The following is a 26015-nucleotide window of genomic DNA, read 5'->3' as shown; positions in this document are numbered from 1 at the left end:
TACTCTCTAGTACCTGCCTCTTCCCCTTCCTGACTGTAACCCACCTATCTGCCTCCCGTGGTCCCGGAGTGACCACCTGCCTGTAACTCCTCTCTATCACCTCCTCACTCTCCCTGACCAGGTGAAGGTCATTGAGCTGCAGCTCCAGTTCCCTAACTCGGTCCCTCAGGAGCTGCAGTTCGGCGCACCTGGCGCAGATGTGGACGTCCGGGAGGCTCGGAGACTCCAGGATCTCCCACATCCGACACCGAGAACAACAAGCTGCCCTCACACTCATACCTCCCAAATAACTGAAAATACAAGAACTAAAAGATAAGCCTACTGTGCCCTCTGAGCCCAAGCCCTACACTCTGCGCCCGGCTCACTCCGCTGCCCGCAAACGAAGCTGCCCGCTTCTTAAGGCGGCGTTCTTTGTATATCTTCCCTCCTTCCCGGGCCTCCTTCACGTGCCTGCGCAGTCTTGCCTCTCAGAACTCCGATCTGAGAAGCAATTGGACAATTTGAAAATGGCCGCCGCTGCACTTCCTCTCAAGCCTCATTGTCCTCTTCCAAAAGAGCATTACATGACCATTACTTTCCAGCATTATTTGTTTCAAAACCTTAATGTCTAAAATTCTGGAAGGGGGTTGCAAATATATGTTTTACGATGTTTGTCTGAATGTTTAATCTTTGAGAGAAAGTAAGTTCAAAAAATTTGAGGAAGAAAAGTGGAAGCATCAATTTTAGTTTTGTCTTATCTGTGTTTTTTTTTGTGTATGTTTTTTTGCTTTGAAATCAAATTGGAGAGACCCAGATTCCACAATGGCACTGTGGAATCTGGGTTAAGGTGAGATTCCTGCATTCTGGGAATTTAAAATTTATGTTGTTGGAGGGAGATTGGAACTCCTGGGACTGTTCTGAAACTTTGTTTTTCTTAACAAGTATGTTCCATAAGGTTAAAATCTATATTGGGTATTGTCAGTCCATGGCCTCCTCTGTTGCCACGATACAGCCACACTCAGGTTGGAGGAGCAACACCTTATATTCCATCTGGGTAGCCTCCAACCTGATAGCATGAACATCGATTTCTCTAACTTCCAGTAATGCCCCCCCCCCCACACCATTCCCTCTCTCAGCTTATTTTCTGCTTGGAGGAGGGTGGTGACCAGTGGTGTGCTTCAGGGATTTGTTCTGGGACTCCTTCTCTTCATGAATTTTATAAATGACCTGGATGAGGAAGTGGAGAGATGGGTTAATAAATTTGTGGATGACACAAAGGTTGGGGGTGTTGTGGACAGTTTGGAGGGCTGTCAGAGGTTACAGAGGTAAATCAATAGGATGCAGAACTGGGCTGAGAAGGGGCAGATGGAGTTCAACCCAGTTAATTGTGAGGTGGTTCATTTTGGTAGACCAAATATGGCAGAATATAGTAGTATAGAATATAGTAAGACTCTTCTTGGCTGTGTGATAGATCAGAGGAATCTTGGGGTCTGAGTCCATAGGTCACTCAAAGCTGCTGCGCAGGTTGACTCTGTGATTAAGAAGGCATATGGTGCATTGGCCTTCATCAACCGTGGGTTTGAGTTTAAGAGCTGAGAGGTAACATTACAGCTGTATAGGACCTTGGTCAGACCCCATTTGGAGTACTGTGCTCAGTTCTGGTCACCTCACTGCAGGAAGGATATGGAAACTATAGAAAGGGTACATAGGAGATTTACAAAGATGTTACCTGGATTGGGGAGCATGCCTTTTGAGAATAGGTTGAGTGATCTCAGTCTTTTCTCCTTGGACCAACAGAGGATGAGATGATGAGAGGCATTGATTGTGTGAATAGTCACAGGCTTTTCCCCAAGGCTGAAATGGCTAACATGAGAGGGCACGGTTTTAAGGTGCTTGGAAGCAGGTACAGATGCCGGGGTAAGTTTTTTTATATATAAATGCAGAGAGTGGTGAGTGCGTGGAATGGCTGCTGGCAATGGTGATGGAGGCAGATACGCTAGGGTCTTTTAAGAGACTCCTGGATAGGTACATGGAGCTTAGAAAAATAGAGGGCTATGGGTAAATCTAGGTAATGTACATGTTCGGTACAGCATTGTGGGCCAAAGGGCCTTTATTGTGCTGTAGGTTTTCTATGTTTCTAATAGATATTGGGGAAGGTAGCTGAGAGCGATCCTAGTTATGGCAGAGATATCAGGTTCCACAACCTTGATGATACGACAGAGAAAGAGAGAAGACATTGCAGTGTCTGAAGGCAACCAGCCCAGCCTGAATGGGGAGGGACCACAAAGCTGGGCCCTTTGAAAGGTTGAGCCAGCAATTGAAAGGACAGCTTGGGATGGGGTGTCACTGGGTGAGATCCTTGCAGCTATTCTGAGGCCACCTCAAACCCTCCTATATATTGATCAAAAGGACAGAGAGATTTATTGTTAGATTATTCTGACATGACATGGAATTTGAACTGTTGATTCTGAACTTTTAACTACTAATAGCTAAAACTTAGCAGTGGCCATCAGAGGAGGAGATAACATGCGCACAAATCAGAAAACTGCATTTCAAACCCACCTATTTAACCCTCATCTAATCACAAGACAATTAACAATGACCAATGAATTGACTAACTGGTACACCTTTGGATTGTGGGAGAAAACCTCAGTGCCCAGAGAAATCCCACATTCATGGGAAGGATATAGAACTGAGCTCCAAATGTCCAGACGCCTGTAAGAGTGTCACACTCACTGCTACATTACTTTAATTTCTTGATGTGGCAGAAAGCAATTTAAGTTCCTGGTCATTTCATTCAGCTTATCAATACGTTACCTTATGTTTATTCAAACACTGCCACATAAAGCATTTTTGTCAACCTCCTCCTCCATAAACATTACCACCCTTGCCAGTCTCAGCCCAAAGCATCGACTCTTTACTGTTTTCCATTGATGCAGCCTGTCCTAGTGAGTTGTTCAGCACTTTGTGTTTTATACATTTACTACCTTGCACTTGACTACACCAAGTTGCACTTATGCACTAGCCTGTACATGTTCACTGCTGTGTATCACAGATGTCATTTTGAAATCAAATTTCACCAAATTCTGTTTCACCTCTCTGTAGCATCTTCCAGTTCACACACACTTTTAATGTTGAGTTCCTCTGCTGTGTTACCTTCAGATGGTATTTCAAGTTTTCAATGAGTGCATTAAACAATCTAGAAATAAATAAGGTCTATATGATACAAACAGCTGTGAAGTTTCCAGATCTACTCTAATGCTTAACTGAATGGTGTCAAAGCTCCTCAAATGGCAAGGTGTTAATCCAAGAATCAAAAATAGTTTATTATTTGAAATTGACAATGCAATTGAACTTCCAGTCTGTAAACACATGAAAACAGAAAATTTCTTTATTTTCAAATACTTATTTTACACTATTACGAGTTTGATCTGAACAATTTGAGGTTTGCCTTGAGTTTAACTCTGTGTTTTTAAGTTGTACAAAATCACAGGTGAACACAATTTTCAGGACTGCAGCTTATAATTTACATGACTGAAACAGTTACCGTCTTAAAAAGTATTTTTTTAAAAAGTTAGTAGAGCAACTGTGATGTCAGAGCACTCACATAAAGTTTCTAATGGAAAAAATCTTTACTTTTTAGTGAAACCTTCAAAAAGAGATACTAATAACACAAACACTAAGGACCATTTTTACACATCAATTTCATTGCATATATTTTACAGAGGAAAATGCCGCACAAATTGGTACACTTCAAAAATGAACAAACAGCACTGTAAGATTTAAAATCAGAATTTGGTCATCATCTTGTGCGTGTCTGCTCTCTTTTGTTCACGCTGGGCCCCGGATTCCTGAGACTTTAGATAGGACAATTGCTTCCTTGCATTAGACAACTTCTCTTCCAGATGAGAAGTTACTGCTTTGTCTCTGTAATAAATCAGTAAAGAATGCTGAAACATACCATTAAGTGATGTTAATGTTACATAATTCTTGGCATTCCTCCATTGTGGAGTTAAATCTTCACTTTTACAAAGGATTGAAAAATATTTTACTGTTTGAGACCACTTTTGTGGTTCTGTACCAGATAAACAACATTTATTCTTCCCTTTAAAAGTATTAATTTTTGCAATGATTCAACAAAAGAAACTTGAGATCAGTTACAATGTTGACAATAAATTAATGGCTACTACTTAATGTTAATTTTGAAATTAGAATCTGAAAATGCTATAGGTAGCAAATTACAAAGGGTGAAGTGTTGTAAAGGAATGAAGAAAACAGCTAGATCATATAATTAAGTGTGAGGTAAATAAAACATTCTTGAGGATTGAGTGGTACAAGACCGTTGAGTTTGGAAAGGGCTCTGTAGGTGAATTGGTTATTATGAATCTACAACCATTGGGGGAAAATTTGGAAGATGCTAGCTGAGGATTGTTGGATGTAGATTTCAACGCAAAGGTAGCAAAGATCACAAGGATGGAAATGATAAGAAGATTTGAGAATCAGTACACTGGAGAATTAAATGAAATATCAGGTGAGCAGGAGGAACAATAAATTGGCAAGGTAGCACTGGAAAACTGAATGAATGTAAAAGCGCTGACGATGTGTGTATGAATTTGCAGAAGACACCAACAATGGTGGACAGTGAAGATGATAGTCTTCAAGGTTACATGATCTGGATCAACTGGGAAAGTGGGCAAGAAAATGGCAAATGGCATTTAACTTGACATTTGCCAAGAGATGCATTTTTGGAAGCTGAACCAACTGCAGATACACTCCAGGGGCCTGGAGAGTGTCAGTGAGCAGTGAGATCTTGGGGTAAAAATACAGAGTTTCCTGAAAGTGACAACAACATGTAAATAGTAGTGAAAGCAGTGCATTATGTATTTGCCTTCATCAGCAAAGCCATTGAATATAGAAGTCAAGATAAGATGTTTCAGTTGTACGAATATTTTGTTAGGCTGCACTTGAATTATTATATTCAGTTCTGGTTACCAGATGTGAACAAGTTAAAAATGTTGCAGAAAGGATTCACAGGAATGTCGCCTGGACTAGCGGCTTGGGAGTCAAAAGGAGCTATTGGACAGGCTGTGACTAATTTTTCCTGGAGCAAAGGAGGCTCAGGGGTGATCTTAGTGAGTTTTATAAAATTATGAGAGATATAGATAGGAAATACAGTCACAGTTATTTTTCCAGGGTAAAGGAGTCTAAAACTACAAGAACATGATTTAAGGTGAGAGGAGAAAAGATTTAAAGGGGATCTGAGGGACAGTTTCTTTTCTTCCCCCAAACACAGAGGATGATAGGTATATGGAACAAGCTATCAGACATGAGACAGGCAAGTACAATTACAACTTTGAAAAGACATTTGAACAGACAGTGGACAGGAAAGGCTAAGGGGGTGGGGGGGGGGGATGAGCTAAACACAGGCAAACATGTTTAGTATCAACAGGCATTTTCGTCAGCATGGACTAAAGTGCGTTGAAGGTCTGTTTCTGTGCTGAGGGGCCATTATGGTAATCTGAGCAAAAACAATCCTGCAACATTACATAGAGGAATAATCTACCTCCAACTGCCACCTTAGCCCACTTGGTTTCACTATCACAGATTTTCCTTTGTTCCACTCATCCCTACTTCACCTTTTCTGCAAATGACAACCTAGTTTACTCCCCTTTCCCAGTTGTAACAAAAGGATACAGACCCGAAACATTTAACCCCTTTTCTCTTTCCACAAATGCAATGTAACCTGCTAAGCATCTCCAGCATTTTCTGTTTTATTTCAGATTTGAGCTATGTGTTTTGATTTTCTTTCTAAATTACTATCTAATTGGCGAAAGTGAAAAATACTGCCAGTTTCTCCCAGTTAACATACTGAGCACGCGAGAAAGTGATGGAGTGCCTATTGAGTCAAATTCGAGAGTAACTACACACTATCATAACCGAAATGATTTAATAATGTTATAGAATCCACCAATTAAAGATGAAATTATAAAGATTGCAGAAGATACCTTCCAACGTTTCTTGCAAGTGCTTCCATAATTTTTGCAATGTCCTTTTCAGTATGGTCTATCTTTTGCATTATCTGAAAGAGCTGGATACTTAGAATTTTCTTTGTGCTTTTGCTTGCCTTGTAACATTCTTTGCTGTTTCTCTCTCTTTTTGGAAATTCAGCTTGAACTGACAAGCTGCTAGTTTGCCCAGTACTTTTAAGATTATCATTCAAAAAGTCAAACACAGTTTGTTGAGGTTTTCTCTCTTTAACACATGAACCCCCTTGACCTTTCCTCCTGTGTTTCTTTTTATGAAGATGGTTCAGTTTTCCTTCTCTCTTCTTTTGCAGGATTTCAGTACACTGATCCAGGGACTTCCCTGGTGGTAAAACCACTGCATGTACAGGTTCCAATCGACCTTCAGCATTTTTTCCTAAACCTAAAAGAAGAACAGACTCGCACTAGAAATCGAAAAGTAAATGAGTACATGTAACTAAAATAAAACAAAGTTGTAAATACTCAGGAGGTCAGGCTGAATCTGGGGAGACAGGCGCAAAGCTTATCTTTCTGATCAATGATGAATTGTCACTGACCTGAAATATTAATATAATTTCTCCCTCTAAAGCTGTTGCCTACCCTGCACTTTCAATTTTAATTTGTGTCAAACATGTTGCACATAGTTATTTTCATTTAGAAGGGAGTAGAGTTTATTAATTAAAAATACAAATTATATATCTCTTCAAAAGAGTACAATTACTTCTTTAGTAGTATCTCTTGTTCACAACACTACACCTCTGTTGAAAGTCAAGAATATAAGTATTACAAGCATCAAGTTTAATTTGGGAAACTGTGTTCAGTTTGTGATACAACTTTACCTTTCCTGAAGTTACAGAGGACCATCAGTGATTCAACATGGTCCAATTTCACAACAAAATTATATTTTACATACAAAAGTCAGTAAATTAAAAAGGCCATTACTAATAGAAATAAACGCACATGCAAATTAATATTTTATTTGGATCTCAGCAGAGTACTGAACATGTTAGGAATTTTTCTACTAGGTGACTCTTAATAACCAGGGTAATTGCTTACTCTTACCTTTGCCAAATTCATAACCCATCTTAATCATTAGTTTGGATCCCATGCCACGAGTGTGGGCTTCCCAACCAGCAAATGACGAGCTGGAAGCTGCAGTCCAACTTTCTATCCCCTCAGATTTTGTATCCAAAACTGAAACAAAATAATACAAGTACAAGTAAATAGAAAGTAAACCGCTATGAACATGAAAAACATTATATAATGTAATACAAGTAACCCTTATTTGAAATTTCAAAATCTCAAAACCTCCAAAATCCATTTGAGCACTGACATAACGTCACAAATGGAAATTTAAAAACTCGCTGGGAAGGTTCCCAGGTGATGCACAGGTCACTGCACACTATGAACAATTCTAAGAAGTAAACTCAAATATGCAATAAACAGAAGCTAATGAAAAACAGAAAAACTCTGCATAAAGTGAAAATTAAAGATCTCAATCGTGTATTGAAAGAATGGATGCATCAGCATTGGAGTGCACATCTGCTGCTTAATGGGATGCTGATCATGAAACAAGCAAAGATCTATCGTTGACTGAACACAAAGTGCACTGCAGATGCTGTGGTCAAATCAGATGTACAAAAAAGCTGGATGAACACAGCAGGTCGGGCAGCATCTGTTGAAAGAAGCAGTCAACGTTTCGGGTCGAGACCCTTCATCAGGACTAAAGGAGGAGGGGCCAGGGGCCCTATAAGGAAGGTGGGGGGAGGGTGGAAAACCAATCAGAGGAAAGATCAAGGGTTGGGAGAGGGGAAAGGCAGGAGAGGTGAAGAAGGAATCTAAGGGGAAAACACTACAGGTAGTAGAAGAAGGCAGAGTCATGAGAGGTGATAGTGTTATGATCCCAGCCCCCTCCTTTGTGAGAATCGCAAGAGCACCCGTTGGGGGGGGGGGGGGGGGTCAGTAGACCCAGGAAGTGAGAGAGAGAAACGTGAAAAATTGCACATCCCACCAGGGATGCAGAATAATATGCCAGCAACTATTGTCTCATGGAGACCACGTGAAAAGCCCTCGGGCAAGGTGGGCTGGTTGAGAGAGAGATTGCATCATCCCAACCTGATTGACACCTGCGACCCCGTGAGGAAGTATAAAGGAGAGTCTCAGGGGGACAGCCCCTCAGACGCACCCAGAAGACACGAGAGAAGAACTTGAGAGTTCTAAAGGTGTTACCGATAACGAGAGGAGGGCAGTCCTAGATGGAAAGGATACCCTTGCCTCGAAGGGGTCTGCTGAAAGGACCGAGGAGGTTGTTTCAGCTCGCAGAGTTGCGCCTTCCCCGGGTGGGAGCTGCCCAGAGAGTAACTGGGAGGATCGGGGGAAGTTAGAATTTGAAAAAGGTACGGGTGTTGAAAGCCTGGAAGAGGCCAATGTCCCGTTTGAGTGTGTCCGAGATGGGGATGCCCGAGGTGCTGAACCTAGTAACGGAGCTCAGAAGAAGTCTGAGGTATCTGACCCAGTGGAACGGGGCGGCCGTCCTTGTGGGTCAGACAGACTCAGTTCAGTGGGAAAAGGGTTAACCTTGGTAACCGGGGAAAGTGTGAGTTCCCCGGCGTCTGTACTCGAAGGAGTGTTCAAAGTTAATGAATAATTTAAGAATGGGGGGTGAGGATTGTTGGCGAAGGAAACGAAAAGCCTGTAGTTTCCAAATCGAAGGAAGAAATCTTAAACCTGGCAGATCGCTCACAGAGTGAGCCGGGGAATAGCGGGGCCCCCCACTCTATTGTTATGCCAGGATGGGGTGTGAAAAGGCTGCCTTCGACAGGCTACTTGAGCAAAGAGTTCGAATCAAATACCAATAGCCTGAAGGGGACTGATAAAAAGGCCAGCCACCTGGGTAAAATCGAAGAATTGGGTGAAAAGGGTCTAAGTTTGGGGCAAGGTGTTGCAAAAATAACCCCGATGAACGAGGCTGGCGGGAGTTCACCACGAAAAATTACTCACGTTCCCCACGGGGGGGGGGGGCTCGCCAAAAAAGAGGCGACAGTTAATGGAGATGCCATTGTTAGACAGCCAGGCAGGTTGAACGGGTTTGCGCCAAAGCCTGTGAATAATAAAGACAGTCCTTTTGAGACCTGCCGGTTAAGTTAAACGACTGAAACGATTAGTATTCGCGTAAACTTTTCTAAATGCACCTAAGCTAAGGTCACACCTCCTTAGTTTTGGTGCTTAGAGAAAAAAAATTTAAATAGGTGGTTATTGAATTGAAGTCTGATGTACGGTTCGCAATGTTAAGATATGAAAGAAAGGGACACTGTAATCGTTAACTATTTAGATACTGACTGGAAGGTATAACGGTAGTATTTTGTGAAAAGAAAAACTTGTGTATTGTGTTAGATCCAAAACTCCTGTAAGGCTGTGGACCACTCCGTTTTAACCGCTGGTAAAATGTTTTTTTAAGAGAGGAGGTGTTATGATCCCAGCCCCCTCCTTTGTGAGAATCGCAAGAGCACCCGTTGAGGGGGGGGGGGTCAGTAGACCCAGGAAGTGAGAGAGAGAGAAACGTGAAAAATTGCACGTCCCACCAGGGATGCAGAATAAGATGCCAGCAACAATTGTCTCATGGAGACCACGTGAAAAGCCCTCGGGCAAGGTGGGCTGGTTGAGAGAGAGATTGCATCATCCCAACCTGATTGACACCTGCGACCCCGTGAGGAAGTATAAAGGAGAGTCTCAGGGGGACTGCCCCTCAGACACACCCAGAAGACACGAGAGAGTGATCCTGCAGCAGCGGGAAGCCATTTTGAAGGAAGCCACGTGCGTTAGATTCTGGGATTGGAATTTGTGGCTGGAATCACAGAAAACCGCTTTTAACTAACATCGGGGAGAGGAAACCAACGCTCCCCCGATTTCACGGAAGATTCATCAAGACTCGGCAAGTTCTTTCTCTTCTCCCCCAATCTCTCTCTCTCGGTTGCCCCACGCAAAACCCAGCGATTTTCAAAGGGCTGAGGCCTGCAGACTTTCAGAGTGACTTTTATATTTCCAACGGACAATTTATTAACCCCTAGTCACCAGCAGAGCTCACTTCTTAATGATGATCATTACTATACCCGCGCTTTAGATTGAATGTTGACAATGTGCACTATCTGAATATATGTATTAACCCTACTTTTGTGTCCCTTTATAAATGAAAACGTTTGAAAATAGTGACAACAGACTTCAACAGACCTCTCTATCTTTGCTGGTAAGTTATCCAGTTACGGGATACGTAACAACAGGCTGCTAGAAGAGGAGACAGAGTGAAGGTGGGATGGGGGAAAGGAGAGGGAGAGAATTACCGGAAGTTGGAGAATTCAATGTTCATACCAAGGGGCTGGAGACTACCCAGATGGTATATGAAATGTTATTCCTCCAACCGAAGTTTGGCCTCATCATGGCAGTAGAGGAGGCCATGTATGGACATATCTGAATGGGAATGTGAAGGAGAGTTGAAGTGAGTGGCAACCGGGAGATCCTGTCTGTTGTGGCGGACGAAGTGGTCCCCCAATCTGCGTCGGGTCTCGCCAATGTACAGGTTGCACTGGGAGCACCAGATGCAATAGATTACCCCAACAGACTCACAAGTGAAGTGTTGCCTCACCTGGAAGGACTGTTTGGGGCCCTGAATGGTGGTAAGAGATGAAGTGTAGGGACAGGTGTAGCACTTACGCTTGCAGGGATAAGTGCCAGGTGGGAGATCTGTGGGGAGGGACTTGTGGACCAGATAGTCACGGAGGGAACGATCCCTGCGAAAAGCAGTGAGGGGTAGAGAGGGAAAGATGTCCTTAGTGGTGGGGTCCTGTTGAAGGTGGTGGAAGTTGCAGAGGATAATATGCTGGATCCGGAGGCTGGTGGGGTGATAGGTGAGGACAACGGGGACACGGTCCCTGGTGTGGTGATGGGAGACTGGGGTGAGGGCTGAAGTGCGGGAAATGGAGGAGATACGGGTGAGAGCATCATTGATAATGACAGAAGGGAAACCACGATTCTTAAAGATAGAGGACATTTGGGATGCCCTGGAATGGAAAGCCTCATCCTTGGAGCAGATGCGGCGGAGATGGAGGAACTGGGAATAGACAATAGAATTTTTGCATTTGGCATGGTGGGAAGAGGTATAATCAAGGTAGTTATGGGAGTCAGTGGGTTTATAGAAGATGTCAGTGGACTGTCTACCTCCGGAGATGGAGACCAAGAGATCGAGAAAGGGGAGAGAAGTGTCTGAGATGGACCAAGTGAATTTGAGAGCTGGGTGAAAGTTAGAGGCAAAGTCAATGAAATTGACAAGCTCAGCATGGGTACAGGAAGCAGCACCAATGTAGTTAACAATGTACTGAAGGAAAAGTTGGGGAGCAGTACCAGTATAGATTTGGAGCATAGACTGTTCCACATAACCCACGAAGAGGCAAGCATAGCTAGGGCCCATGCGAGTGCCCATAGCTACACCCTTAGTTTGGACTGAACATTGAAAGTAATTGTGAATATCCTGCAAGCTGTTTGCAGAAATTTAAGGCATGGCATTAAAGCGTCTGCTGATCATTGATGAGTTTGCGAAGATCATCACTAATGAAAATCTAATACCAGAACAAGTTTACAATGTTGATTTTTTTATACCTTACACAAAACCTTAAAAAATAATAAAACAGTGTACTGTAACCTTTCAATCAAAACACAGCATTGTAGTTGGAGGCTGAAAACCTGCCAGCTGATTCAAGATTCTCCTGATGCTGCTGTGCTGCTTTTGTAACCTTGTACACATATTGTCATGTATGTAATAATGTTTACTGTTAAGTACATATTGTCTGTGCAATGAACATGGTAAAACACTGTCTGCCTACATAAGTTCTGAGTCAGAAATAACGGTAATCCCAAGCTTTCTGATTATATATTCCAAGTCAGAAATCCAAAACACATTCAGTCACAAGCATTTCGGAAAAAGGGCAATGAACCTGCATTTTGATTTCAATAGTCTATTTTACTTCAACAGTTTACTCAAAACATATATAAAATATCTCACAAAGCCGCACAGGAAGAAATAAAGTCATCAAGCAGAAAATAGTTAAGTGTGTTTCGACCAGGTTTATGAAGTCGGTCAATGCTGGCATATTCTTGAAAGACCGTTAATAGTGGAAGCACAATCTACCAAAACAGTCAAAATAGAAAATAAGCTTCAGAATGCTTGCCTACAGAGTTAGCTGCTGGGGGATGGGGTGGCGGGAGGAGTTCAGAAGTTAGCACAGAGAGAAAAGGACTCAGGAAGTGCTTTAATACATCAAATATTAGCAACTTTATGAAAATCAACATTTGTACTTATTAAATAACATTACAGAATATCTTTGTTAACAAAATTACTATGTAAAATGGTTGTTATACTGCATTATTTAGGGAATAATGGCAAGTAAAAAGTCTGTATATGCTCGAACAACAAGCGCGGGGAAGAGCACTTTCGGGTTTTCGCAATCCGTGGTTGGTTGAATTCATGCATGTGGAATCCGCTGATAAGGAGGGCCGAATGTACTTATCTCATTAGAGTGAACAATCACAGACCCAACTTATTCTGTGAATATCAATTAATTTCCTAGCTAAGTTCCTCAAGCATTTTTATACGAATTTGTCAATAAAGCTGGCACAATGTGCTAATATTGGATGCCAACAAGTTTCTTTGACCTATAAAAATTATTTATAGACAAGGGTTCAAGTCACACTTCCTTACACCTTTGAACATACATAAAGAGCCCAATGGAATAATACAAATATATGCTGTAACGTTTGATAATTTTGTATCCTTAAGAAGTTGGCAGTCCAAAAATGGGAGATATTCTGGATTACTGGACATTATTTCTATTAATACCTCCACACACTTAATTCACTTTTCTTTAGCTGTTTAACTGTAGTAAAATGAATTTTCCAATGAATAAGGTGAGTTTTAAAGGAACTTGGGAAGCAACCCCAGTGAATTTCAAGGAAGTATGGGAAACAAGCCGCTGCTGAGATTAAAGGAAGCATGGGAACAAGAGCTAGAGAACAGATAATGAACTATAGTGATTTCCCAAAAATTGCATTGCAAATTATTGGAACTTATTATATATCATAATGAACTGAATTTACACCATAGCCCCTAATTTTAGAAATAACTGAGAAGAGGTTGAGCTCATGTGTGTTCATAAAATAATGCCTAAAAACAAATGGAGCTCAGCCTTGAATAATGAAAATTAGACTGTTCTGAAGCTCGCATACCTAAGCCCAACTCCGGTCAAAGATAAAATTTAAATAAGTATTTCAAAAGATTACCACATACAGGACTCCCCCGCTATCTGAAGGTAGAGCGTTCCTATGAAATCGTTTGTAAGCCGAAATGCCGTAAAGCGAAGAAGCAATTACCATTAATTTATATGGGAAAACTTTTTGAGCGTTCCCAGACCCAAAAAATAACCTACCAAATCATAGCAAATAACATATAAAACCTAAAATAACACTAACATACAGTAAAAGCAGAAATGACATGATAAATATACAGCCTATATAAAGTAGAAATATTGTAAGTACAGTGTAGATTCACTTATCAAAATCGGGAAGACAGCAAGCCAAAGTCGATTTGGAGAGAAAAAAACTGGCACGTACACACCTACGCACGTACACCCATGCGCACATAACTGCTCGCACGAGGCTTCACGGTCACTGTAGTCTTTCTCAGGGTAAATACATGTATAAAGTGGGCGGCTTTTTTCATAAAAGCGAAAATCCTCTTTGGTTAGCGAAAACAGGTTCTAATGTAGGTCTTTTGTAACAGCGAGCTGTCGTAAAGCAAACGTTCAAAAAACAGGGGCCAGCTGTACTGGGATTGGCCCATAGATCCAATTGCATTTCAGGCAAATAGTCACCTTACAATTTCATCCTAAGCATTACGTTATAAGTATTGCTTAACATTTTTTTTTAAATGTTAAAACATTCGCTCTTCTCAAAGAATTGTTTTTATATAATATTGTGCAATTAATCCAATTTACGGAAGCAAATAACCAGCTATAACTTTCTGTTGTAGAACATACCTTTAGCATAACCAAGTTGGCCTTCATCCTCAGAGCTAGATGATGAGGAAGACTCATCAGTCTGATGAACTGGCATAATCCCATCCCCTTCCACTACCATTTCTTTCTGAAGCAAGGATTCAAATTTTACTGTAAAGTAACCATTGTCTATATCTGAAAAAAAATTATTTTCATGCATTAGCCAAAATTCAGAAATATTTATACTTTTTCCTAAATTGAAGTGCTTTGCCTATGGTATTATAATGAATGTGCTCCAAACTTATTATTTGTAACTGCTTTTCTTTTTATAACCTGCTTTCTCATTTTTAAATACAAGTTCTGTCATGTTATATTTTGGAAATTTATTTTGCACAAAGACAAAATAATTTCATATCACAGAATGGTGTATCAGAGAACAAGGGCACCAGGTACAAATATACACCGTTTCAACAAAATCCAAAGCATAAAACAGGCCTTCAGAAAGAAACTGGAATGATTGAGATAGCCGAGGCTATTATGAAAATCATGTTGTCATATTTTAAAGATGTACTTTAAATGCTATTAAGTTTCAAACTTATCTACATCCAAAGTCTGAAAACAAATTTTAAGTACAGTAAATGAAAGAAAGCCGTTCTAGAACGCCACCTGCTGACCAAAGCCTAGAACAAAATATGATGAAGTTCACATGCTAAAATAATACAACGAATTAAAAAGAACACATCATCTGGAAGTTTATCTAATGCAGTAACAGAATTTCAGCTCATTTAAAGCAAATAGCAGGTTATATGCTTCTTCAAGATTTTATAATTTAAAAGGCATAGTTTAAATAATAATGCTGACCTAAATTATAGAACTTATAGGGCAGAAATGGTAATTTTATTTGCAAAATAATTGAAAAAGTTTTAATTAATACATACAGAGCTGAGGAACTTGCATCTTAAGCAGTTTTTCTAAAAATCTGCTTCTGAACAGATTCAGTAGCCTGGGAGATTTAGTTTGAGACATTTCAACCTAAAATTATGGAAGCTCAGAAACAAGCCTCTATGCCCATGAAAGATGAGTTCTTCCCTTGTCAGGTTCATAGGTGCAGTGAAACCTACACACTAATGTCATGCATCACCTCTGAGTGATAAGCCAAAGCATAATTATGTATTCACAGTTTTACTGCAGACTTGTTTAGAGTGCTTAGAGCAAACACTTTTTAAAAAGCTTCAGCTGCCTGAGCTTATGTTGATAAAGCAGCAATTTTTGTCACTGATAGTTGGCAAGAAATAAGCAGCAAGACAATTCATAACTGTTTTGCTCACTGCGGTTTCAAGCAGTCAGGCTTGGAGATATCAGAAACAGCCAGGAATGAAAATGAAATTATTTTACTACTTCGTAAAGTTAAGAACTACAAAGAATTTGAAAGTATTGACAATCATCTTGAATGTTCTAATGAGAATAAAGATTTGGAGGAAAACCTGTATGAAGCCAATCGATTATCTGCACTAACTGTCTATGTTAATTTTGTTCATTTCCAATCAATCTACACGGAAGTGTATTGGCTGTCCAACAACCTGACAATGACAGTGAGACCTGGGTGGGAGAGTTCTTAAAAGTGGAAAAGCTGTGGCACTGGTACAGTTCCACTCTTTCGATTTTGGAAGTCCAGGTCGAGTGGTATGAGTAGCCATAACAAACTGGAGTCTTCCCCGGTTGCAGTGCATAACCATGACTTCCTCTATGCCCCATCATGCCCTTCACTCTCCACAAAGCACTGCAGAATTGCCTTCTCACTGTTAAGCTCATCTGCCCAGTCAGCCAGAGCTGACTTCAAATACTAGGACAGGTTGCCCCTATTTCACTAGGGTACAAGGCATGTTGGCTACCCTTACCTAGTTTAGCCTGCCTGTTAAAGTTGTGTATCAGAGTGTGACTGCTATTACATACAAATATCTACTTGGAGCCACAGGTGAGAGATGGGGACCAAGGTGATTGAGCTACCCCAGAATGAAAAAGACCAGCCCATGTACCAGAGCTACTACCCCTCCCTGGACACTCCATACACAGCAGCATACGCTGGATAAATTCCTCTGTCATTAACTATTATGAACTGGTTTGGTTTTATAGCACTGTAGTAGGATTGGTAGTGTTCTAATCTGTTCCATATTTTATTTAAATACATTATTTGCTGCTCAATTAAACAGTAGTTTATCTTCTTTTAATACGTTTTTACCCATTTCCTTGAAACTTCAGCTAAGTGGGCCAAGATGTACTGGTCCTGATGTGTCACAATTAACTGGAATCCACTTAAAATAATGTTTTCTTTTCTAATAAAATGCATTATGTTTAATAATAACAACTGATAAAAATTCAAACATTTCTTACACAAAATCTAAATAACAATCCAGGCATCCTGTAACTTTTAGCAGATCATTAGCCTCTGAACTGTAAAAGTTGAATTTATCTCATGAATATAGGCATTAAATAATTAATATTCATATTCTGAACTACACAACATACTCAGAATCTACAGTTTTAATATTATATTTTTCAGTTTCTTGGAATTAGAATTAAATGTATATGTAATGTACTCACCTAGGATTTTAGCTGGGTACCAAATCTCATCTTCAAATTTAGCTAAACAGGATGACCCCACTTCAAGTGAACTGAGGTCCAGTTCTTCAAATTCCCGTAGTTCAGATATAGCCACCACCTCTCCATGCGAGTATCTAGTCAGACAATTATTTTCAGCTCAGTAAATTTCTTCAGAGAATAGATACTTTAAAACAAGTTTATGTCCCTTTATTTTGCACTTAGTTGTGTGAAAACCTCACATTTCCCCTCCTCCCCAGTAAGTAATGAAAGGATAGTCAACAACATTGAGCATCAAAACAACTATCTACATACATACACTTTTCATTAGGACCCACTGAATAGCAAAAGGAAACCCTAGGTGATACGGCACCATACACTGCTATCCTCCAGGGCAGTTACAAATGTGAATCAAAATGGATGTCTTCCTTGGTCTGCATAATTTAGTTTCACCTACAACACATTTCTAACATCTAACAGGAAGCAAAACTGACTGGAAGATTAACTGTGAGCTACAAAAACCAGGAATTTTATCATTTACACAAAATACTACAGAACTTCCAGTCACTACGAGAGAATTCTCCTCAGCTTAACCTTATTGAAGACATCTAGTGGGTACAAGAAGCTACTACAGCAGGGTAAAACTTCTCACTTATTTGCATGCATAAAAGGTGAGGTGTGAGGAGGGGTGATCAGGAGGAAGAAACACAAGGAATGTGGGTTACCTGATATTGGAGAATTCAATGTTCATTATATTAAGTTATATTAAGAGGCAGAACATGAAGTATTGTTCTTCTAGTTTGTGTTTGGCCTCAAATTGGCAATAGAAAAAAAAGGCTGAGGACAGAAAGATCAATGTTGGAATGGGAAGGAGAGTTGAAATGATGTGCAGATATTACTCTCTGAAATGGGTGAAATATTATTCTCTAACATCCTTCCCTCTTCTCCTGTCCCATATTACCCAAAAACCTAATTTATACAAGTTCCACATCATTAAATGTAAGAGAAATGACTGAAGAAATAATAATCAAAAGTAACATTCAAAAGATGGGCTTTTAAAATTATTTAAAGACGGTACCAGAAGGATGTAGCTGAATAAAGAAAGAATGAAGATTCAAAAGACTTAAAGTACATTTAATATAAAAGTATACAACCCTGAGCTTTATCATCCGACAGCCACGAAACAAAGAAAACCATGGAACCTGTTCAAAGAAAAACTTCAACCCCCCCCCCCCATGCTCAAAGAATAAATCGCACAAATAGAACAAAAAAGTAAAAAACACTGAATATAAAACAACAAATATATAACACAAGATTTTGAACAGTCCAGGATTAGTCAGTTCAGTTCAATCTAGCACCACCTGATCAAAATAGTACAAAAAAAGCAGTAACAGGAGAGCAACCAGAAACACTTCACAATGTGGACCAGAGTCCAATTCACAAACCAAGGTTTGATTAAACCTTGCCCGAGACCCAAGTCTCCGGCACCATCAAATGAGAGGGAGAGAGACCAGTCGAATGCAGGCACCTTCCTTCAGGAGCAGCAGCGAGATCAATCACCCACAGGCAAATGGCACAGGACAAGAATTCCCACATTCTCGTTGATTTCAATCTTCCTCAAGCTTTAAGACTATAAGATACGGAAGCAGAATTAGGCCTTTTGGCCCATCAAGTCAGCTCCACCATTCAATCTATAGGAAGAAGCACTGTCGACGTTTCGGGCCGAGACCCTTTGTCAGAACTTCTGACGAAGGGTCTCAGCCCGAAATGTCGACAGTGTTTCTTCCTATAGATGCTGCCTGGCTTGCTGCGTTCCACCAACATTTTGTGTGTGTTGCTTGAACTTCCAGCATCTGCAGATTTCCTCGTGTTTGCTTTTTAAATCCACCATTCAATCATGGCTGATCTTTTTCTCCCCCTCCTCAATCTCATTCCCCAGCCTTCTCCCCATGACCTTTGATGCCAGGTCCAATCAAGAATCTATCAAGCTCTGCCTTAAATACACCCAATGACCTGGCCTCCACAGCTGTTTGTAGTAACAAATCCCACAAATTCACCATCCTCTGACTGAAGAAATTTCTCTGCATCTGTTTTAAATGGATGCCCTTCTATCCTGAAGCTGTGCCCTCTTGTGCTAGATTCCCCCACCATGGGATACATCCTTTCCACATCTACTCTGTCTAGGCCTTTCAACATTCTAAAGGTTTCAATCCCCCCCCCCCCCAATCCTTCTAAATTCCAGCGAGTACAAACCCAGAGACATCAAATGTTCCTCATATAACATTACCCTTTCATTCCCAGAATTATACTTGTGAACCACCTCTGGACCCTCTCCAATGCTAGCAAATCTTTTCTCAGATGAGGAGCCCAAAACTGTTTAAGCGGTGGGATTAGCGAAAAATGGAGTTGATCGTAGGCTCACACCCTCCAAGCTTGTTGGCCTCAAGGCAGCACACTTTGCACAAAACCTCATTGAACGCCTTCGGAAGCAGCAAAGCACCAGATTGCTCAATCAGCCCGAAAATGCACCATCAAAATGTACAGTTGCAATAACAAGTTTGTGAACCCTTTGCAATTAGCTTGTTTTCAGTATTAATTACTCACAAAATGTGGTCTGATCTTCATCCAAGTCACTATAATATAAAAACACAACCTGTTAAACTAATAGCACACAAAGTGTACTTCTCATCAACACTCAGTACACCATTTAAACAATCACAGTCTAGCTTCAAAAAGAATGTGAAATTCTGGGGTAATGCCTTCTATAACCGCAATTTGGAGTCAGGTGTTCCAATCTATGAGAGGAGACTGGAGGTGTGAGTTGTAGTGGTGCCCTGCCCTATAAAAAAAAGATGCCAGGTTAGGTGACTGACAGAGCCTGTTCTTCTCAAGAAATTCCTTGATCAAAACAACTTTCAGAGGACCTCAGAAGAATTGTAGATATGCATGAAGCTGGAAAAGGCTTCAAAAGCATTTCTAAAGATCTGAGTGTTCATCAGTCCACAGTAAGAGAAATTATCTACAAATGGAGGAAACACAGTACTGTTGCTACTCTCCCTAGGAGTGGGCATCCTGCTGATGGAGATTAAAAAGAACCCAAGGATAACAGCAAATGACCTGCAGAAATCTCTAAAACTTGCTAAAGTCTTTGTTCATGTGTCCACTATAAGAAAAACACTGAACAAGAATGGTGTTCATGGAAGGACACCACAGAGGAAACCACTGTTCTTCAAAAAGACATTGCTGCACACATCAAGTTTGCAAAAGACCACCTGGATGTTCTACAACAGTTCTGGGACAATGATCTGTGGACAGATTGAGACAAAAGTTGAAATTTTTGGCAGAACTGCACGCTGCTATGCTTGGAAGAAAAAAGGCACTGCACACCAACACTTAAACCTCATCCGAACTATATGGTGGAAGGAGCATCATGGTTGGAGAGCTGCTTTGCTGCCTCAGGGCCTGGACAGCTTGCCATTGTTGAGGGAACAATGAATTCAAAATTGCATCAAGACATTTTTTTAACAAGAGAATGTCAGGGTAGCCATCTGACACTTGAAGCTTAATATAAGTTGGATGATGCAACAAAACAATGATCCAAACCACAAGATTAAATCAACAACAGAATAGCTTAAAAAGAAGAAAATTCATGTTTTGGAATAGCTAAGTCAGAATCCACACCTTAACCCAATTGAGATGCTGTGGCATGACCTGCAGAGGGATGTTCATGTAAGGTATCCCAGTACTATTGATGAACTGCATCGTTTTTGTATGGAGGAATGGTCTAAAATTCCTCCTCGCTGTTGTGCAAGTCTGATCAGCAGCTGCAGGAAATGTTTGGTGGAGGTTTTGCTGCTGAAGAAGGTTCTACCAGTTATTAAATACAACAGTTTGCATACTTTTTCTAGCCGGGACTGTGAATGATTAAACAGTGTGTTCAATGAAGACATGTAAATTACAATTGTTTGTGTGTTATTAGTTTAGGCAGATTGTGTTCGTCTGTTATTGTGACCAAGATGCTCAGACTGTGGCAACCCATTTCTACTGCACTTGAACCGGCTCACAAAGCGGTGTGCGCCGGCACTGAGGCCGGTCCCAAAGAGGGCGCCAAGCCTGCTTCACCAGCAAGGGGAAAAACCTGCGCGCGGGACGGGACTGTGAATACGCGCCCTACAGTATTCCCGCCCTCGCTTTAAAGCGAGACCGTGAAGTTTGAATAAATCTCTTTTGCAACTGCAACTCACTGACTGCGTGTCGTTATTTCAGTGCTGCGTGTAGCACACTGCTACAATTGGTGACCCCGACGGTCCAAACGATATTTGGACCGGAGATGACTGACGCCGCATTGTTCATGCAGTTTCGTTAAAACTGCCAAGCTTCTGGACGCTGCAACCTCACCTATGGTTCCAGCAAGCAAAAGCCCAATTCCACATTCTGCAGATAACCTCAGATGCCACACGTTACTACTACGTGGTGAGCTCCCTCGACCAGGAGACAGCCGCCCAGGTTGAGGAGTTCATACAATCGCCTCCAGTGGACAGCAAACACACAGAATTCAAAGCCTTGCTCATAAGGACTTTCCGACTCTCACGGCGCGAGCGAGCTGCCTGCTTACTGCACCTGGATGGTTTGGGGGTCAGGCCACCGTCGGCTTTGATGAACGAGATGCTGTCCCTGGCTGGAGGTCACAAGCCCTGCCTCATGTTTCAGCAGGCATTCCTGGAGCAGCTGCCCGAGGACATACGCCTGCTGCGGTCTGACGCGGATTTCAGTGACCCCCGGAAGGTGGCGGCCCGGGCAGACGTGCTGTGGAAAGCCAAGAAGACAGTGGGGCATCCATCGCACAGATCACCAGGCCACACTCCCAGCAGCAAACCAGACCAGGCCCGGCCACAGAGCCCGCTAACCCCAGAGGCAGCGGTGAGGAGACCAACAAACAATGGTGCTTCTACCACCAGTGGTGGGGCGCAGAAGCCCGCCGCTGATGGCTACGGCAGCTGGCCATCGGGATAGCCTCCTGTACGTCTGGGATCAGCAGTCGGGACGCCGCTTTTTGGTCGACACTGGAGCCGAGATCAGCGTCTTACCTCCGACAAGTTACGACACCTGCAACAGAGAAGCAGGTCCCACCCTGAGGGCCGCAAACGGCAGCACAGTAAGTACCTACAGCACCTGTATGGTGCGGCTACAGTTTGGCTCCAGCCAGTTCACGTGGGACTTCACAATGGCCGCCATAGCCCAACCGCTCCTTGGAGCGGATTTTTTGCGAGCTCACAGCCTACTGGTCGACCTGCCAAGGAAGAGACTGGTCCACGCTGAGACCTTTCAGACGTTCTCCCTGGGTAAAGCCCAGTTGCCGGCCTCACACCTAGACTCCAACACACTGTCCGACAACAACTTCACCAGAGTCCTGGCGGATTTCCCATCGGTTCTGGCACCACAGTTCACGGCAGCCATGCCCAGACATGGCGTACAGCACCACATCCCGACACAGGGACCACCCCTCCATGCCTGTGCTCGAAGGCTTCCCCCGGACAAGCTCCCACTGGCAAGGGAGGAGTTCAATAGGATGGAGGAATTGGGATTCATACGGCGGTCCGACAGCCCATGGGCCTCCCCCCTGCACATGGTGCCCAAAGCAACAGGGGGCTGGAGACCATGTGGCGACTACCGCAGGCTGAACGAGGCTACAACACCGGACCGCTACCCTGTCCCGCACATTCAGGACTTTGCAGCAAACCTGTACGGCGCACGGATCTTCTCCAAGGTGGACCTCGTCTGGGGATACCAACAAATCCCGATGCATCCCGACCCCAAAATGGCACTCATCACCCCTTTCAGCCTTTTCAAGTTCCTCCACAAGCCGTTCGGCCTAAAGAATGCCGCACAGACGTTTCAGCAGTTAATGGACACGGTGGGACGCTTTGCTTTCAACTATTTGGACGACATCCTCATAGCCAGCAGCAGTCGTCAGGAGCATCTGTCCCACCTCCGTCAACTCTTCGCCCGACTGAGTGAATACGGCCTGACAATCAACCCGGCCAAATGCCAGTTTGGGTTCGACACCATTGATTTCCTGGGCCACAGGATTACTAAAGACGGGGCAACCCCTCTGCCTGCCAAGGTAGATGCGGTCCGCCATTTCCCCCGACCCAACACAATCAAAGGCCTTCAGGAATTCGTGGGTATGGTGAATTTCTACCACTGCTTCCTCCCTTCAGCTGCCCGAATCATGTGCCCCATGTTCACCCTGATGTCGGGGAAGGGCAAAGACATTACCTGGGATGAGGAGTCCGTCGCCGCTTTCATTAAAACCAAAGAAGCCTTGGCAAACACCACGATGCTAGTGCACCCCAGAACGGACGTCCCTACTGCCCTCACAGTGGATGCATCTAACACGGCAGTCGGTGGAATGCTGGAACAACTCATTGAGGGTTGCTGGCAACCCCTGGCGTTTTTCAGCAAACATCTACCACCACCCGAGCTCAATTACAGTGCTTTCGACCACGAACTGATGGCGCTATACCTGGCAATCCGTCAGTTCAGGTACTTCTTAGAAGGTAGACCCTTCACCACGATCACGAACCACAAACTGCTTACCTTTGTGTTCACGAAAGCATCCAACCCCTGGTCGTCCCTCCAGCAGCGACATCTGTCCTACATCTCCGAATACATGATGGATGTCCGGCACGTCTCGGGTAAGGACAATGTCGTGGCGGACGCCCTCTCCCACCCTAACATTCAAGCCCTGTCCCAGGGGGTAGACTATGAAGCACTGGCGGAGGCGCAGCAGGCAGACGAGGAGATCCCTAGTTATAGTACTGCAGTCTCCGGTTTGCAGCTCCAGGACCTCCCCGAAGGCCCAGGTGAGAGGACCCTACTCTGTGACGTCACCAGCGGCCAACCTTGTCCCTGTTGTTCCGGCAGCCTGGCGGGAGCACTTTTTCAACTCCATTCACAACTTAGCGCACCCCTCCATCAGGACAACCGTCCGGATGGTAGCAAACAGGTTCATTTGGCACGGACTCCACAAGCAGGTCAGTGAATGGGCCAAAATGTGCATGCACTGTCAAACAGCCAAGGTGCAGCGGCACACCAAAGCTCTGCTGCAGCAGTTCCATCCCACCCGCTGGCGTTTCGACCACATTCATGTGGATATCGTGGACCCCTGCCAGTGTTGCGAGGAGCACGGCACCTCCTGACTATCATGGACCGGTTCACAAGATGGCCAGAGGCCGAGTTGGTGTACGGCGCACCCCTGGTTGTCCCAGGGGAGTTCATAACAGCCCCAAGGGGGCAAGAGGAAGAACCCGCAGCAGTCCTGGGCAGACTACGTGAGAGGTTCGGTAACCTGGCCCCCATACCCACTTCGCAGCATGGGCAGAACCCGACCTGCGTACCCAAAGACCTGCTAAACTGTAAGTTCGTTTTTGTACGACAGGGCAGACATCGGGCACCACTACAGCGGCCGTACGAGGGGCCGTTTACGGTGATCAGGAACAACAGGTCCACATTTGTGCTGGACATTGGGGGGAAAGAGGAGGTTTTCACGGTGGACCGACTCAAACCGGCCCATGTGGACTTGGCGCAGCCGGTCGAGATTCAGGCACCGCGGTGCAGAGGCAGACCTCCCAAACAGAGTCCGACCCAGACTGTGGACATTGGGGAATGTATCGTCGGTTCTGGGGGGGGGGGGGGGGGGGAGGGGGGTTATATGGTGACCCACTTCCCAGCGCACTCGAACCGGCTCACAAAGCAGCGCGCACCCGTATTGAGGCCAGTCCCAAAGAGGGCGCAGAGCCTGCTTCACCAGCAAGAGGAAAAGCCCGCGCATGGGACGGGACTGTGAATACACGCCCCCTACAGTATTCCCGCCCGGGGAGGGCAGGATCAGGAAGACTTTAAAGTGAGGCCACGAAATTTGAATAAATCTCTTTTGCAACTGCAACTCGCGTCGTTATTTCAGCGCTGTGTGTAGCACACCACTACACATCTTATGAGTAATTAATGTAGAAAGCAGGTAATTGCAAAAGGTTCACAATCTTTTTCTTGCAACAGTAAATCATGGGCTCCAATAGTGGCGGAATCACATTAGAAAGTAGAAGCAAAGACCTGAAAGAAGCAGTTTTGTAAACTATCTGAAGGATGTTGGCCCTGGCACCATCTTCTACAAATACTGTATTTATATTGTGCCTTCACAGGAATAGTAACTTGGCCTATTGTATCTATGCTGGTCAAAAATATTTAATAATTTTTTACAATTTACTACCAGAGACTTGCATACTATTGTTTAATGTCCATTTTAGGAAACATATTGGTTTAAAACATCATACAAGTCTATTTAGAAAAGTTCAGAGTAAGAGTCATAGAGCACTACAGCAAAAAAAAAACAGGCCCATATGGCCCAACAAATCCTTGCCAAAAACTGTTATCCAACTTAGCCCCATTGGCCCACACTTGGACCACAGCCCACACATCTCTCTCATCTACATAGTTATCCAAACTTTTCTTAAATGTTGCAATCAATCCTGTATCCACACTTCTGCTGGCAACTCGTCCCAGATTCTCACTACCTTGCAAGTGAAGAAATTCTTACACAGGATCTCATTAAATATTCAACTTTAATTCCCAACCTATAAACTCTAGTTCTCGTCTCACTCAACCAAAGAGCAAAAAGCCTGATTGCACTGTTGTATCTATACCCCTCTATTCTGTAAGATCACATCTCGTTCTCCTACACTCCACTGAATAAAGTCTTAATCTATTCAACTATTGCCTACAACTCAGGTCCTGACAACATCTTTGTAAATTTTCTCTGTACTCTTTCAAGCTTACTGACATCTTTCCTGCACTTTGGTGACCAGAATTACACATAAAATACCAAATTTAGCCTCACCAACATCTTAAGACAACTCCAACATAACATGCCAACTCCTGTTCTTCCAATATTTTGACTCATGAACGGCAATGAGCCTAAAAACCTCTTTACACCCCTATCTAGCTGTGACTCCACATTCAAGGAGTTAGAACCCTAGAACCATAGAACATTGCAACACAGGAACAGACCCTTTGGCCCTTGGCTGTGCTGAACCATTTTTCTGCCTAGTCCCACTGACCTGCACCTGGATCATATCCCTCCATACCCCTCTCATCCATGTAACTGTCGAAGTTTTTTCTTAAATGTTAAAAGTGAACCTGCATTTACCAAGCAAACACGAGGAAATCTGCAGATGCTGGAAATTCAAACAACACACACAAAATGCTGGTGGAACACAGCAGGCCAGGCAGCATTTGTGTGTGTTGCCTGCATTTACCTCTTCATCTGGCAGATCATTCCACACTCCCACCACTCTCTGTGTGAAGAAGCCCCTCCCAA

The 26015-nt window shown here is 43.1% G+C and overlaps 1 protein-coding gene across 1 annotated transcript in view; it reads right to left on the bottom strand.

The window, feature by feature from the left end:
• Positions 1-3348: 3348 nt before the first annotated feature.
• Positions 3349-26015, bottom strand: part of zgpat (zinc finger, CCCH-type with G patch domain) — a 36136-nt gene continuing 13469 nt past the window's right edge. Inside the window, exons 2-6 of the mRNA XM_059980553.1 lie at positions 16643-16776; positions 14084-14236; positions 7065-7196; positions 5985-6405; positions 3349-3906 (exon numbers count right to left, since the gene is read on the bottom strand). Of these exons, the coding sequence (XP_059836536.1) occupies positions 3768-3906; positions 5985-6405; positions 7065-7196; positions 14084-14236; positions 16643-16776 (979 nt within the window). The 3' untranslated portion in view covers positions 3349-3767. The remainder of the gene's footprint in view (positions 3907-5984; positions 6406-7064; positions 7197-14083; positions 14237-16642; positions 16777-26015) is intronic.

This window comes from Hypanus sabinus, chromosome 9 (genome assembly GCF_030144855.1).
Source record: "Hypanus sabinus isolate sHypSab1 chromosome 9, sHypSab1.hap1, whole genome shotgun sequence".
NCBI lineage: Eukaryota > Metazoa > Chordata > Chondrichthyes > Myliobatiformes > Dasyatidae > Hypanus > Hypanus sabinus.
This window is presented reverse-complemented; position numbering and strand designations above follow the sequence as displayed.